The sequence below is a fragment of the Macaca mulatta genome, chromosome 11 (genome assembly GCF_049350105.2).
Source record: "Macaca mulatta isolate MMU2019108-1 chromosome 11, T2T-MMU8v2.0, whole genome shotgun sequence".
Taxonomy (NCBI): Eukaryota; Metazoa; Chordata; class Mammalia; order Primates; family Cercopithecidae; genus Macaca; species Macaca mulatta.
In genome coordinates, this window is record NC_133416.1 from 90,190,607 (window position 1) to 90,208,293 (window position 17,687).

The following is a 17,687-nucleotide window of genomic DNA, read 5'->3' on the forward strand; positions in this document are numbered from 1 at the left end:
TGCTTCCCTCCTACAAACCAGCAACCTTTATCCCTGGTTGGCTTTTAATTTTATATACAGCAAGTCCTCACTTAATGTAGTTGATATATTCTTGGACACTGCAACTTTAATAAAGCAAAAGGATGAACAGCAGGTCCTTGAAATAGCATTGTTTTATTTGATGTTGTTTTGTTATAATGCTGATGAGGAAAAAAAAAAGTGATTTCATCATATGTCATTTCACTTGAAGTTGCTATTTCCAAGAACAGATTGACCACATTAAGTGAGGGCTTACTGTACTCTCCTGAGAACTGTCTTTTCCTCTTTATCATTTGGTACTTGGCTAAATAAATAGTAGTCAAATCAGAAAGATGGATTTTTGTGTGATGGTACAATGTCTCCCCCTAGAAAGAATGTTCTGGCCTTCAATGTGTTTATTTTGCATCTAGGAAAGCGTGAGACTCATTGCATTTAAACATTTGATCTACTGAGCAACAAGAGGGTACTGTCCTCTGAGTTTTGCTGCATGTTTTAAAAATCTCATAATATTGTTTTGCCAATGGACTATACAGAGAGATTTTTACTACCCTGTTTGCTGTGGCATTGATAAAAGAGCCAGTTCCTTCTTTTCTGTTCTTAAAACTTAAGTGGAAGCTTCCTTTTTAAATCTTTGCATATGACATTTGTATAGACAGTGCTTTACTGATGATAGCTTTCATTTTACATCTTTTTTCTTAAAGTATCATTTTTTGCAAGTTCTTTGTATATTGCTTTCCAGTGATGATTTTGTCAGATGACCTTGTGTTTTGGGGGCTATATATAAAACTAAATACATTATTTGTCATTTATAACTCTGCATTTTTTGCATACTATCAAATATATGTGTGTGTGTATACATATAAAGTAGCAGTTAACATTTATTACAAACATATACGTAGGTAGTATAATAGTTAATTTACATGTATCATATCAGATAAATCAGAAATCCTAGGAGATAGGTTTTATTATTATCCTTTTAAAAAATTAAGACTATTTTAGAGTAGTTTTAGGTTATTAAAAATTGAGCAGAAAGTACAGAGTGTTCCCATAAACCTCCTCACCTTCCAACAACCCCAGATATACAGTTTCCCCTATTATGATCAACTTACTTTGGTGTGGTAGATTTGTTACAGTTGATGAGTGAATTACAGTCTACAGTTGATATTGCAGTTCACTCTTTGTGTTGAGTATTCTATGAATTTGGACAAGTGCTTAATGGCATGTACCTACCATTATAGTATCAGATGAAATAGTTGCATTACCCTAAAAATCGCATGCTCTGCCTGTCCTCTTTTTTTCTTTCTTTTTTTTTTGTATTAAATAAATTATAGTTACGAGGTGAAATAATTTTCCAAGGGTCACATAGCTAAACAAGTATGGGAGCTGTTCTGCTTCACTAGAATCTGTGCTCCTAGTTTATACATTTGGCTGCCTGATTTGTTACAGTTACTAAATCATTTAGGGAAACTTAATTGGTAAGATTCTTGCTAATTCTTCTTATCTGTAACTTTATGAAAGTGTATGTATAGGAAACATTCTGTCTGTGCTTTCCTTTGAAGTTAAAATATTGGGGGAAACATTGCAGGGAATTTAAAAATTTTTAATTATTGGTATTTGACAAGATTTGCGATTTAAGGAGGAGTTACTGAATAGAGTAGCATTACTGAATTGATAGAAAAAATGAGGAAGTCAGTTGTCTGACCCTTTGCTTATCACTAGCTATAGGTGTTAGAGACAGTAGGCTATGTCCTAGCTACTCGAGTAATGAGTTAATGAAGGACATAGCAACAGTAAGTTTATTTTTTAAATGAGGGAATGAACAAAAGGAGAGGGAGTATGGAGAAAAGAGTCAAAGCTGCCTAGCATGTAGCACAAGTTGTCCAACCTGCAGCCTGCAGGCAGCATGCAGCCCAGGACAGCTTTGAACACAGCCCAACACAAATTCATAAACTTTCTTAAAACTTTATGAGAGTTATGCATGAACCTTTAAAAAAAAAACTGATCAGCTATCATTAGTGTTAGTGTACTTTATGTGGGTACAATTCTTCTTCTTCCAATGTGACCAAGGAAAGCCAAAAGATTAGACACCCCTAATGTAGCATATTAGGTTAATTATATACCTCTAACAGTTTTAAAAATATATGCAAAGTAAGAAAAAAACATTGCCTGAAGTTTATGTAGGTAGAGAGTATATAAATTAGGAACAGGCAGATGAGGTCATTTGTCTTTACCGTGGTCTGTGGCTTTGGGCACCACCCAGTGCCTTTACTACCCTTCACAGTCACTGTACATCTTCATCCCAACCATGCCAAACAAGATAGAACTGTTCCAGGAAAGTGCTTCTCAGGGTTGTTCTCCTGTCTTGTGCCATCCCTCTGTGTTACAGTGGAGGTAACTGTGGTTCAGAGGCGATAACTAGGTGAAGAATGTATACTTTTAGATTCTGTTTCCCCTGTAGTAGTCTTTAATGAAAAGTCAATTTGTTGTATGTAAACATTTTCCCATTTTTTGCTTTTTCTTGTGCATATGATGGTAATATTTACTTAAAACTACAACAAAGAAGGTGACCTAGCTTTAGATTAAATCCTGGATTAGCAGAATTTTAGTCCTGAATGAGGGCAGCGAGGATAAATAGTAGCTACTTGAGATTCACCAAATTGTGACTTCTTTTCTTCATAAAGGATGACAAAATCTCCTCAAAATTTAAAATGGCCGCAGTTCTTTACAAAGAAAAAGAAGGAATGAAGAGGAAACAAAGGGAGAAAATAAAATAGAAAATGACAATAATGTTTCTTTAAAACTGTCTTGTCTTTCTGGTTTCCATGAAACCTTTTTTTTTTTTTTTTTTTTTTTCCTTGTCTCTTGCTTTCCTGGCCTGATGTTTTTGGTAGGCCATTCTTATCTTCTGTTATATATTCTTCATGCCTTCTAGGGCTCAGACCTCAGTGTTCTCTCTCAACACTTTTCCCTTGATCATCCTCATTTAGATAAAAACAAAATGTTGTTTGTTTGTTTGTTTTCTTTCCTATGATGATTACCAAGTAGACATTTGGCTGCTTCAGTTAGGCGCAGGCAGTGAAGAATCCCTCATGATCTGTTGCTGAATCATCCATTTTCTTTGTTTTTCAAGGGTCGTAAGAGTGAGGCTGAAAAGCTCTTCTTGAAGGCTATTGAGCTGGATCCCACCAAAGGAAACTGTTACATGCATTATGGTGAGTGGTTGATAGCTTTTTTCCACGTCCCCCACATTTACTATTAATGTTGATACGAAATCTAGCTTTTGCTGGTAAAGAACATCTTAAGAGGAGATGGACTTTGTTATTGCAGATTTAGCCTCATGCTATATTCCTACCTTCTCATTCAAATCAGTCCTATTAAAGGGGCTGTGTGTTATATTTTCCTTTAGTAATTTTAATAGGATTTTAACAGGGATGGCATTGCACAGTTGTTTTTTTCAAGTTCAGTGTGGAGTTTAAATGAGATCTCATCAGGAAAGCATCTAGCTCCTTGCCTTATGCATAGTTTATAATAAAACATTTGCTTCTCTTCATTCTAAATGATAATGTATTCCTCACTGAGCATGTCATTTTGAAGTTTTAGAAGTTTACATTTTGACCTCAAAAATCTTACTTTTTGGAAGATATGGATGTACACCAGCCTGTAAATCCCAAATATTGAGGCCGAGGATAAGCTGTAGAGGGTGCAAAGGATGGCTGTCTCATTTCGTTGAGCCTTGGCCTTAATCAGTCTAGAATGAGGTTACGTAACAACTCTGTCACACTCTGCTTTGTCATTAGTAGTGAGTCATGTGTTTAGTGAGGCAAAGTATATAGCTGGTTTGATACTGTGTAAGATGTGCTTATTTCTGCCAGATTTGCAGTTGGAATTTCTTTTAGGGAGCCAAAATGCATTTACTTTAGCTGATCCCTTGGGGGGAAAAAGTGTTTTTTTTGATCACTGTTGGCTTTGATGTATTAGTAACTATCAAGTAGTAAACTTAAAAGTGGACAGAAATTAAATATAAGGAAATAAAGCTAATATACTAGTAGAATAATTCCGTCTCCTAGCTTCTAGCTAGTAAAAATAAATCAGTGACAGGCTGCAAGTGTAGAAGAATGGAAATAATAAAATAATAGAGATAGTCAAACAACCACAAATTCATTTTTTAATTTATGTTATTGTGTGTCTGTGTTTACAAACCTAGGGTTGCAGTGCATTATCTTTCCAGCATTAATGCAGGATGGTACAACTCCTGATTTTGTTTCACAACGCAGTTGTAATGCCATGTTAAAATAGTAGTCAACTAAGTTAAGTTTGCTACAGAATTTATTTTTATTTTTATAGGTTTTCCTATATGAAGTACTTCAGGATTTTCTTATGTCTAGTATTTTTGGGTACCTCAACTGTACATGAAAGTAGTTCCATGGTGATTTTTCCTGAGTGCTAAAAGGGCTGCCTATCATTGCATGTTATAAAATAGAAGTTTGTTTTTTTTTTTCACTATCTACTGCCTGCATTTCATTTGCCTCATAATAATTGTACTACTGCATCTTCTAAACTTGTTTCCTATAATATTATAGACTATATTATAGATAGGTTTTTCACAATGAGTTTCTTCAAACCGTATCATTGCTCCATTTGAATTGCAATTTCACTATTTTATTAATCTTAAATGTTGTCCCTCTTATTAATCTGGTTATATCCATCCTCTATCTTATAAAAAAAATTATTGTGAGCTTTACATGACATCACGCTCCTAAAATATTTTTTCCAGTTGTGATAGTAGTGGGTATTTCTCCCACGAGAAATTTTTGGATTTAGTTGAACAGAAAGTTCTACAACCTTTTTTTTTTTTTTTTTTTTTTTTTTTAATTTTTTGAGATGGAATTTCACTCTTGCTGCCCAGGCTGGAGTGCAATGGTGCTATCTCGGCTCACTGCAACCTCCACCTCCTAGGTTCAAGCGATTCTCCTGCCTCAGCCTCCTGAGTAGCTGGTATTACAGACACCCGCCAATTTATTGCCCAGCTAATTTATTTATTTTTTTTTTTGTATTTTTAGTAGAGATGGGGTTTCACCATGTTGGCCAGGCTAGTCTTAAAACTCCTGACCTCTGGTGATCCACCTGCCTTGGCCTCCCAAAATTCTGGGGTTAGAGGCATGAGCCACCGCGCCCAGCCTACAAACTTTTTATTTTATACGGTATTTAGAAAGCAGTGATACCAAATGTCTTTAAATGCATGTGTAAAAACTGATTCTTCTTAGTACCCTTGGATTAAGTATTTTTGACACACATACATTATAAGGAGTATTTTATTTTCTAAAGGAGGAATGACTATATAATTCAATATAATTTTATGAAATATAATGTTAGGTATTTTATGAAATTTTGTAAGTTTCAATATTTTTTCCTACTTTGGAATTGGTAATAGAAAGAACTCAAAATGAGGTTCCAACAAGGAGTAATAGTTAGGGCAAAATAATCTACAAACAGATGGGAAGGCCATAATTGAGTGCATGATATTCTTTGCTCATTGTGCTCAGATTATAGACCATGAAAATTTAAGGGAATCTTAATGATTTTCATTTAGAGGAATCTATTTCAAAGGATTGAATTTTAGAACTGGAACTGTAAAGTTCTGTTAAAATTATATAATATAACCGGTCTGTTGAACAAATAAGTAGATTGAAACCTAGAGAAATGAAATTGACTTACTCAAGTTAATTACAGGTAACTTTTGGATTCCTTGACTACTGTCATGCTTTTTCTTCCATAAAATATATTCTGAGCTCGGGCACGGTGGCTCATTCCTGCAATCCCAGCACTTTGGGAGGCTGAGACGGGCAGATCACTAGGTCAGGAGTTCAAGAACAGCCTGGCCAACATGGAGAAACCCCATCTCTACTAAAAATGCAAAAACTAGCTGGGCGTGGTGGCGCATACCTGTAATCCTAGCTACTCAGGAGGCTGAGGCAGGAGAATCACTCGAAGCCGGGAGGCAGAAGTTGAGTGAGCTGAGATCACACCACTGCACTCCAGCCTGGGTGAGACAGCAAGACTCTGTCTCAAAAAAATAAAAAAAAAAATAAAAAAAAAAAAGAAAGAAAGAAAAAAAAGTATATATATATATATATAAAATATATTCTGTTTTGTTTGGGGTTTTTGTGGTTTTATTTTTTTTTTGTTTCCTTTTTTTCCCCCCAAATATTGGCAAATAGAGACGTAGGTAGATATTTTCAATCAATAGGCCCTGCTGTGCACAGTTTTAGAACTCAAATTCATATGTCATGACTTATTTTACAGTTCATGAGAATGTTTTTTTAGTAATTTTAATATTTATACAGTGTATCTACTATGTGCAACCTCACTGTTCTGTGTTCAGAAAGAAAGTAATGCTCTATAGGAAATAAACAGGATGATGTCACTTTTAGAAGGTGATGAGTAGGAATTTGGATACTCCTTAAGACAAGGTAGTCAGATAAAGCATTTTTGAGAATATGATATTTGAAATCTCTATGTTAATCCAACTATTAAAGAGCCAGGTTCATACAGAAGAAAGAGAAAGTTAAAAGGTATAAGACAGTATTAAGCTTGTGTTCACAGCAGAGAGAAAAAAAAGCTAATGTGACTGGAACACATTGAACCAGGTAGGAAAATGGGAGGAAAGGAGGCCACAGAGGAATCAGAGGTAGAGCCCATAGGGACTTGGAGACTGAGCTAAGGAGTTTTGCATTTTATTGTAAGTGTACTGGAAGGGCCCATGTGGAGAAGACAGGACTAGAGAAAGGTCAGAATAGACCAAGGGAAACTCTGTAGATAGTTGTTGCTATGTTTTCATCAAGAGATGATGGTGGTTTGGACTTGGAAGTAGTTGTGGGAATGTAAATATTTATACTGAAATTATATGTTTACTTCCTTTAGAAGATTTTAACATAAGAGTAGAGATGGTGTGTTTTCCATTTTTGTATCATCAATATATCTACTACATTGCTGTTTATACAGTGATGTGCAATGTGTATTGAGCTCAGTGAGGAATATTCTCCATTCTAGAATTGGATCCGGATTACAAAATTGCCTGAAAGGATGTTCTATTTGAATTTTATGTCTTGTTTAACGAAATACATACTATGATTCTTGTATTAGTTTCTTGCCAACTTGCTGGTTATATATATTCTTAGATTGTTATGCCAACAGACTGAATGAATAATAACACTTCCTCAGCTTAAAAATAAATGTTTAAATGAAATATATGTGTTTTGAGTCTTTTAAAAATGCTTTTGCAAATGCCAGTGAAAATGCCAGAGTTTGAGTGAATTTTGTATGGGAAATCCACTCTCTTGTGTGATTTTGTATTTCTGATTTGCTTGTTAGTGAATTTCCAAGTGATTTGGAAAATATATCCAGTTGGGATTAGACAGAAGGAATTATAGGATTTATATTTGCTGCAGTGGTGATTAGAAGGCAGTGTTTTAAAATGCTATCAGTTACTTGTATTTTTGTATCCACTAGTTTTGTTTGGGGGAAGGGATTGAATTGCAGATTGTCTTTTTTTCGATTGGCTTGCAAGAAAGAAAGCTAGGCAGGTTTATACAGTTGGTTCAGTGAGTTGGTTAAAGGTTGTGCTGTGTGGTACCTATAGTCCTCTGGGATTCAGATTTCTCATTTGTAAAGTGAAGGATTGACATGGACTCCAAAAATGTTTTCTAGTACTCCGATTTCTTGTCGTTTGTAACATATACCCAATTTCTTACAGCTCTTTTATCAAAATTTTAAGGAATGTGTAGAAAATAGGTTTCAAACTATGGTATTAGTAATAATACAACACTGTGTATTTGTATGTTGTCAAGTATTCCCATGTCCAAGTGAGGCAAATAATATAAAGTCTTTATTGAATTCAGTTTATAAATCTCAAAGGTGAGGATTTGGTGCCTTGGTGTCTCATGTAGGCCTGTAATTCAAGGGATTCTTTGAATTCTCCTGTGCCCTCCAAAAGAATGAAGATCAAGACGAGAAGTCTCTCTTTAAAAATTACTAGAAAAACCATTGTTTCAGATAGAATACATTATAAATTTTTTCTGTAGGTGCATAGTAGTAAATTTGGTGTCGCTTGAAACAATTTAAATCAATGAACTTTTGTTACAAAGTACCTACTGCATATAAATTCTGGCACATGGGGAATTCATGAAATATTAAGGACTGATGTTTGAAAAGTTAAAAGGGAGGAGATTGTAATACTATTGAAAAAAAGTACTCTTATGTACAACTCAGACAGTTTCTTCTTTTTCTGCCTTCCTATTAACAGTGAGTTTCTAAAAAGCTATGGCCTCATTGTATTTGTTATTGATATGGTGACGTAGTTCATTTCTAAGGGTTCAGCTGTGTAGTGATGAGTCCTAAACCTCTTACTTGTAACCTCCTGCTCAGTATTTATCCAGCACTATACTAGATATAGGGACACAGCAGAGAGTAAGACCAGCTCTAGAGGATCTTACAAACTGGGAAGGAGGTACAAATTGTAAAAATAATAGTTTAATTAGTTTTAAAAAGTCCATCATTCTTGCTTGTGAGCTCATAGAAAAGTATAGATTTTTTTTTATAATTATCTGGATTATTATTATTTGCCTCTATTGTCAGTTTTAGAATGCTACTATTATACATTTATTAAGCACTTTGCCATCTGTCTTATGTTTTCTTGTCCTAGTCTTTTTTGCTTCATCATCCAACCCCTGTGAGGTAGGAATGAATCCTAATTACATTTTATTGAGAAAATGGAAGTTCAGAATTTTTAAGTGACTTCCTATTTCAGAAATGTTCAATGTGTTTAGTGGAGGAAGAACTTGAAAAGTCCAGCTCTTTCAACTTTTAAATCCAGAACTTTCTACTGTTGTTATTATTATACTCTGTTTTTCTCTAGGATGGTGTCCTAGTCCATTTTGTATTGCTATAACGGAATACCTGAGACTGGGTAATTGATAAAGAAAAGAGGTTTATTTATGTCTGCAGGCTAGTAAATTCAAGGGCATTGCCTTTGCTTCTGGTGAGGGCTTTTTGCTACCTCATAACTTGGTAGAAGAAGGTCAAAGGGGAAGAAGAGACATGAGAAGACAGAGAACTCGAGGGGCATCCAGGCTTTATAAGAACTCACTCTCATGGGAACTAATCCATAGTCATAAGAACTAATCCAGGCTCACCAGAGAACTCACTACCACTGAAAGGGCACCAAGCCATTCAGGAGGGCTCCACCCTTATGACCCAGACACCTTCCTGTAGGCCCCATCTACCATCATCACCATATTGAGTATCAAATTTCAACATGAGCTTTGGTAGGAACAGGCAAACCGTATCTAAACCATAGCAGATAGTTCATATATTATTTGTTTCACTTTTAAAAGTAGGCTCTGGAGAACAGTGTTAAAATAATAGGAGTGGTCTTTCAACACTGAGCACTGAAAGTAGAGGCTTGAAGTATGTAATGAGTTGAATTGGTTAGTGACCTGTGTTACTTTTTATTATTCATAACTAAAGCTAGTTAGAAGATGATAATGGACTAAGGCTATGTTTTATCCTTTCATTTTTAGTCACTTCAAAAACAGCAAGAGGAATTTTTAAATTTAATAATGAACCAAATAACAATATTGCCTTAATTAAAAATGAAAATAGATTTTGAGTCTTTGCAAAATTACATCGAGATTACAATTATGTTTAATACTTAAGAACAAACCATCTTTTTTTGAAAAATCAATGTTTAGTGTCCCTTTAATGCTCTAAGAAGAGGATCAGCAATTCACAGATACGTAATTAGATTAAGGTTTTTCTAAAGGTTGTTCCAAACTATTTCATTTCTCACTTGCGATTTTTTTATTTCTAAATTCCCTATTATTAAAATGTATCTAATAAATTAATACAATTTAATCTTCATACCTTTGTGTATTTTACATAAGATACTTTCCAAAGCCTTTTATAATTAAACTTTCTCATAACTAAAATGGAAAGAGGAAATGGTTTTTGCTGAAAAGCAGAGAATTAAGGAAAAATTAAAGCACTAATGTGTTTCTGAAAAGTAATATGATAAAAAGACAAGCAACAAACTGTTAATGAATAATTTCTCTAAAGGCAAAAAATAAAAGATCAATCTACTTGAGACATGAGAAACTATACAACTACAAAGGAAATAGTACATAAAGAACAAGGGATATGAAAAAATACAATTGGTTTTTAAAGTTAGGTAAACATACAATCTCAATGGAAATCAAAGGAATTCAAATATAAATAATGAATTCCCTCAAGCTGCTCTAACACTTATTCTCAGTAATTCTCTCTTGAGATATATCTTAAGGAAATAAAGTTTTTTTTAATGTTTAAGATTTCAGCAAAGATAGTAATTGAGCCTTGACTTTGCTGTTTGTTAAAGGTAAAAATGGGAAAGCATGTATCTGAAATACCTGATCTAAGTATCTGAAAAAGGGAGATGGCTAAATGAAGTGGGATTACTTCCATTTGATGAAATTTTATAAATCCTAAATTAAGGTTATGAAGGATACATAATAATGAGACAACTGCCTATGTTAGGTGAAAAAAGAATAAAATTATACATAGAGTATGAATAAATTCTACAAAATAACTGTCATTAGAAAGCAAAACAAACTTTTTAAAATATCAGAATGTTTAGAATGGATGTATTAGCTTTTCAGACATGCACCCTTTTATTTTCCTTTGTTTGGAAGGCTTAATGTTTTCTATTTTAAATTTTCTATAATGAGCACATTACTTTTATGAAGGACAAATACTTTAATAAAATATGAAAGAACAAGCACCTTGTTTTTTGTTTGTTTGTTTGTTTTTGAGATGGAGTTTCACTCTTGTTGCACAGGCTGGAGTGCAATGGCACGATCTCAGCTCACTGCAAACTCTGCCCCCCGGGTTCAAGTGATTCTCCAGCCTCAGCTTCCTGAGTAGCTGGGATTATAGGCACCCGCTACCATGCCCAGCTAATTTTTATATTTTTAGTAGAGACGGGGTTTTGCCATGTTTGGCCAGGCTGGTCTCGAACTCCTGACCTCAGGTTATCCACTTGCCTTGGCCTTTCAGAGTACCAGAATTACAGGCATAAGCCATGATACCTGGCCAAGAACAAGCATCTTAATCTATTGTTCAAGTAGATAGCAGGAGAATTATGGTAACCAATTATCCAAAATTACTGACTAGAACTCAACATGTAAACTTCTAAGATGTAAAAATTAAGCAAGAAAGGAATAAAAAGTAGAGAAAGACCACTTGCATGGAGTCTCTATTAAATATAATATTTCCCATTATGAAATCTTCAAATATTATATTTGATGAATATATTATATATTTGACAAATCTATTATATATAATAGATTTGATGAATTCATAATATAATAGTACATTTGCTGAGTACTTTTGTGGCCTGAGAAATTCACATATAGCATCTTGTTTAATTCCCACAGCGAGATGGGGATGGTACATGACTATGTTTATTTTACAGATGAGGAAAGTGACATCATCAAGCAGTGACTTTGGAGTATATTACCCAAGGTTTCAATGCCAGTTAATAGTAGATAAATTCTTTGCAGGGGCATTTGTGCTATACTGCAATGTTATCATCTCTTATGTCAACATATATAATTATAAGACCATGCTAAGATGGTATGATGACATTCTATGGTGATGTCATTTCTCACCCACAAAGTTTGGTTGTAGCTCTTCCAAAAAACGAGAAAGAAATGAAACTGTGTTGTAAAGTATACTATAGGATTGCAAAATGCTTCACAATATTAGGATGATTAAATCAATTCAAGTAATATGGTGTGTCCTTACTCCACAGTTATGAAAATTTGTAGAAAAGAAAGAGCTTGGCATCATGCTGGGCACATATGTGCTCATTAATGCTAGTGCTGTTATTACTGAAGCTCAGTGTTTAACAATTACATTCCTGACCAAGCACTGGGTACTTTTCTGCATATTTTTGTCAGTTCCCGAGTCCTGTGAAGAAATAACATTACCCCTATTTTACGGATATAAGATTTAAGGTTCCAAGAGTTTAAGTGGCACTTTGAAGGCCCTAGGACTAGTAAGTTGGCAGAGCAAGAATTTGAGCCTCTTCTGACACCCCAGCTTACAATATGTTTATGGTTTTCCTTGTTCTTTCAAAGATACGCTCTTACTAAATGTGAGCCTTGTGAGTCCCCAGGAGTGACACAGACCCAGAGCCATATTGCTGATATTATGGAGGACTGCTGGTGAAGAGACCCAGGGAGCTCTCATCATTGTGTTCTTGAAGGCCCCAGGGAGGAAGTGCCCTGCTTGGCACCAGACCTCACTAGCAGTGTTACTGCTAGCCAACATGTATAATATATAGTACTATATATGCTTGACTGTACATAACACATACCATTACATACTAACTTCATATCCTTGAAAAACATGCTTACAAGCAAGAACCTCAATAGACACCCCAACAGTAACACATAGCATGGCCCTTCCAAAGCCCAAACCACCCCCCCACGAATATCAACTAAACCAACCCATGCCAGCCGTCCATAGTACATTAAATCGTTCATCGGACATAGCATATTCATTAAACAATCCTCCTCACCACGGATGCCCCCCCTCACTTAGGAATCCCTTGTTCACCATCCTCCGTGAAATCAATATCCCGCACAAGAGTGCTACTCTACTCGCTCCGGGCCCATAACTCGTGGGGGTAGCTATACTTGAACTGTATCCGGCATCTGGTTCTTACCTCAGGGCCATAACAACCAAGATCGCCCACACGTTCCCCTTAAATAAGACATCTCGATGGATCACGCGTCTATCACCCTATTAACCACTCACGCAGTCACGGGAGCTCTCCATGCATTTGGTATCTTTTATCTCTGGTCCGCACGCAACCCCATCGCAGAATGCTGACTCCCACCACATCCCGTCCTGTATGCGCCTGTCTTTGATTCCTAGTACATGCAGTTGTTGATCGCACCTACGTTCAATATTCTAGCTCCACACAAGTTCCAACAAGGTGTTATTTAATTCATGCTTGTAGGACATACCAGTAACCAGTCCCGCAACACCACTCCCACCATACCACAAAACCACAATAAAATTTCACCAAACCCCCCCACCCCCATCTCTGACCTTCACCCAAAACCCACTTTTGCCAAACCCCAAAAACAAAAGCCTTAATATGTCCGACCAGAGCTTGTATTTTCATCTTTTGGGTGTGCACAACTCTAACTGCCATCCCCTCGACTAATAAATATTTACTTCACTAAGCACTCTTAACACCAACCCACAACAAGCTTTTCCCCACAACCCGAAAGAAACCACCCCATAACTACACTCATACCTCCGTTTATGTAGCTTAAACCCGCCTAAAGCAAGACACTGAAAATGCCTAGATGGGTTTGCACACCCCATAAACAAACAGGCTTTGTCCTGGCCTTTCTATTGGCTCTTAGCAAGATTACACATGCAAGCATCCCCATCCCGGGGAAGACGCCCTATAAATCATTATGACCAAGAGGAGCAAGCATCAAGCACGCACACGCAGCTCAAAACGCTTTGCCTAGCCACACCCCCACGGGAGACAGCAGTGACAAATATTTAGCAATAAACGAAAGTTTAACTAAGCTATGCTATATTAAGGGTTGGTTAATTTCGTGCCAGCCACCGCAGTCATACGATTAACCCTAGCTAATAGAGATCGGCGTAGAGGGTGTTTAAGATCTGACATAATAAAGCTAAACTCCATCTAAACTGTAAAACCCTAGCTGATGTAAAATAAACTACGAAAGTGGCTTTAAAACTTCTGAACACACAATAGCCAGGACCCAAACTGGGATTAGACACCCCACTATGCTTGGCCCTAAACCTCAATAGTTAGATAACAAAACTACTCGCCAGAATACTACAAGCAACAGCTTGAAACTCAAAGGACTTGACGGTGCTTTACACCCCCCTAGAGGAGCCTGTTCCATAATCAATAAACCCCGATCCACCCCACCCTCTCTTGCTTAGCCTATATACCGCCATCTTCAGCAAACCCTGACGAAGGTTACAAAGTGAGCGCAAATGCCCTCCACCGCAAAAACGTTAGGTCAAGGTGTAGCCCATGAGACGGTAAAAAATGGGCTACATTTTCTATCTCAGAAAACTCCACGAAAACTCTTATGAAATCTAAGAGTCCAAGGAGGATTTAGCAGTAAATTAAGAATAGAGTGCTTAATTGAACCAGGCCATAAAGCATGCACACACCGCCCGTCACTCCCCTCAAATATACTTAAGGAACATCTTAACTAAACGCCCTAATATTTATATAGAGGGGATAAGTCTTAACACGGTAAGTGTACTGGAAGGTGCACTTGGATAAATCAAGGCATAGCTTAATATAAAGCACCTGGCTTACACCCAGAAAATCTCAATATTATTTGATTGCCTTGAGCTAATACTAGCCCTAAGCATAATCAACACTAATACCAAGCCAACATACACTAAATCATTCACCTACACAAAGTATAGGCGATAGAAATTTTAATCTGGCGCTATAGATATAGTACCGTAAGGGAAAGATAGAAAATCACCCAAGCACAAAACAGCAAGGATTAACTCCTGTACCTTTCGCATAATGAATTAGCTAGAAACAATTTCACAAAGAGAACTACAAGCCAAATTTCCCGAAACCAGACGAGCTACCCAAAAACAGCTAAAAGAGCGCACCCATCTATGTGGCAAAATAGTGGGAAGATTTCTGGGTAGAGGTGACAAGCCTACCGAGCCTGGTGATAGCTGGTTATCCAAGACAGAATCTTAGTTCAACCTTAAGCTTACCTACAGAACCACCTAATCCCCCTGTAAGCTTAATTGCTAGTCTAAAGAGGGACAGCTCTTTAGACACTAGGAAAAAACCTTACAGAGAGAGTAAAAACCCCAATCACCATAGTTGGCCTAAAAGCAGCCATCAATTAAGAAAGCGTTCAAGCTCAACATCAATTACCCCAAAAAATACCAAACACATAACTGAACTCCTACTATGGACGGCTGGCATGGGTTGGTTTAGTTGATATTCGTGGGGGGGTGGTTTGGGCTTTGGAAGGGCCATGCTATGTGTTACTGTTGGGGTGTCTATTGAGGTTCTTGCTTGTAAGCATGTTTTTCAAGGATATGAAGTTAGTATGTAATGGTATGTGTTATGTACAGTCAAGCATATATAGTACTATATATTATACATGTTGGCTAGCAGTAATGCACGAATTACATAGTAGCATTATAAGTAGGTTAATGTTAGGATTACATTGTAGGGTCCATACAACATAAGAATACAGAAAGTAGTTTAAGTTAGAATGCCAGCTTTGGGTGTTGGTGGTAGAGTTAGGTACTTTCTTTCTGATTGCCCTAGGAAGGATGTTTCATTTCTGGTTTACAAGGCCAGTGTATTAACTTATACTACGAGGGCAAGTTCATTTGAGTAGGTTGTTTTCGATTAGGGAGACCAGTGGTATTAGGATTAGAATTGTGATAAAGTATATTACGGATGCTATTTGGCCAATAATGATGAGGGGTTGGGTTACTGGTTCACTTCCAATTCAAGTGAGAGTTAATAGGATTGTGATTAGGAGTCAGAATAGGAACTGGCTGAGTGGGTGGAATATTATGCTTTGTTGTTTGGATTTGTGAAGTATGGGGATGACTGCTAGGATGAGGATTGACAGGAAGAGTGCTAATACGCCTCCCAGTTTGTTGGGGACAGATCGTAGGATTGCTTATGCGAATAGGAAATACCATTCTGGCTTAATATGTGGAGGGGTGTTTAGTGGGTCGGCTGGAATATAGTTGTCTGGGTTGTTTAGGAGATTAGGTGAGAATAGTACTAGTATTATTAGAGTGAAGAGAAGGAGAACTAGGCCTAGGATGTCTTTGATTGTATAGTAGGGGTGAAAGGCGATTTTGTCTGAGTTGGAGGAGATTCTGCAGGGGTTGTTTGATCCTGTTTCGTGTAGAAATAGTAAGTGTACGGTTGTGAGGGCGACGATAATGAAGGGTAGGATAAAGTGTAAGGTGAAGAATCGTGTGAGAGTGGGGCTATCAATGGCGTATCCACCTCAGATTCATTGGACGAGATTGGTTCCGATGTATGGGATTGCAGATAGTAAGTTTGGGATTACTGTTGCTCCCCAGAATGATATTTGGCCCCATGGGAGGACGTAGCCTATGAAGGCTGTTGTTATGGTTATAAGAAGGAGTACAATACCAATGTTTCAGGTTTCTAGGAGGAGGTATGAGCCATAGTAGAGGCCTCGGCCCATGTGTAGGAAAAGACAGATGAAGAGCATGGAGGCACCTTTAGCGTGGAGGTAGCGGATGGTTCAGCCGTAGTTTACATCTCGAGTGATATGTGCAATTGAGGAGAAAGCAGAGGAGGTGTCTGGTGAGTAATGTATTGCTAAGAATAGACCTGTGATGATTTGTAGAATTAAGCAGGCTGCAAGAAGTGAGCCGAAGTTTCACCATATGGAAAGGTTAGATGGGGTGGGTAAATCAATGAGGGAACGGTTTATTATTTTTATGATTGGGTTGGATTTGCGTATTGGAATCATTGGTGCTTTTGTAGTTGAAGTACAACGATGGTTTTTCATATCATTGGTTATGGTTGGAGTCCATATGGAAGCAATGGCATATGTTTTATTTACATTGAGTGTATTGTTAGTTATGGGGTTTGTGGGTTTTTCTTCTAAGCCTTCTCCTATTTATGGGGGTTTAGCGTTAATTGTTAGTGGTGTGGTTGGTTGTGTGATTATTTTAAATGTGGGGGGGCTTATATGGGCTTGATAATGTTTTTGGTTTATCTGGGGGGTATAATAGTTGTTTTTGGTTATACTACAGCGATGGCTATTGAAGAATATCCTGAGACATGAGGTTCAGGATTTGAGGTTCTAGGGGGTCTTTTAGTAGGATTGATGATGGAAGTGGTGTTAGTTTTATGAGTTTTAAGTTTGGATGAAGTAGTAGTAGTAGTGGTTAGTTTTAGTGATGCGGGCGATTGGATAATTTTTGAGGGGGAGGGATCGGGGTTAATTCGAAGTGATTCTATTGGTGCGGGTGCTTTGTATGATTATGGGCGTTGATTAGTGGTAGTTGCTGGTTGAACGCTATTTGTTGGTGTATACATTGTGATTGAGATTGCTCCGGGCAATAGATTATGCCATTAGGAGTAGGGTTAGGATGAGGGGGATAAGGAAAGAGAGGGAGTAAAGTTTGATTATGCCTTTTTGAGTGGTTACGGTTATGGAAGCAGTGATGTGTGTTTGTGAGATTATTTTGGGCATGGATTTTTCTAATCATGTTGAGTCTAGTAGGAGAAGGGCTAAGTTTTGACTTATAAGTAGATTTTGGTAAGGGATTGTACGGTGAATTGTGGTGGGAAAATACCCTAGTATGTTAGAAAATTTAAATATTTGTGATGGGTTTTTTATTTTTAGTTTGTTTGTTATAAGGGCAAGGTCTAGGGCTGCTAGGAAACCTAGGGCAGTTACGTATAGGGCTGAGAGTTTTAAATAGAGGGGTATTGTTGGCTGAGGGAGCGAAGTAGGGGGGATGTTATTGGTGATAAGGAATCCTGTGATTATGCTGCCTATTGTGAGGCGTTTAATTGGGTT

General features: G+C 36.9%; 1 protein-coding gene and 1 non-coding gene across 3 annotated transcripts in view; both read left to right on the forward strand.

The window, feature by feature from the left end:
* The window catches only part of TMTC2 (transmembrane O-mannosyltransferase targeting cadherins 2), a 456,255-nt gene that overhangs the window by 341,502 nt on the left and 97,066 nt on the right, over nt 1-17,687 (forward strand). For both annotated transcript variants that reach the window (XM_015152361.3, XM_028829760.2), the window contains one exon: nt 3,149-3,230. In XM_015152361.3, the coding sequence (XP_015007847.1) occupies nt 3,149-3,230 (82 nt within the window). The remainder of the gene's footprint in view (nt 1-3,148; nt 3,231-17,687) is intronic.
* Nucleotides 13,458-14,407, forward strand: LOC144333249 (18S ribosomal RNA). Its single transcript, XR_013401767.1, has one exon. It is a non-coding gene; the product is annotated as an 18S ribosomal RNA (ribosomal RNA).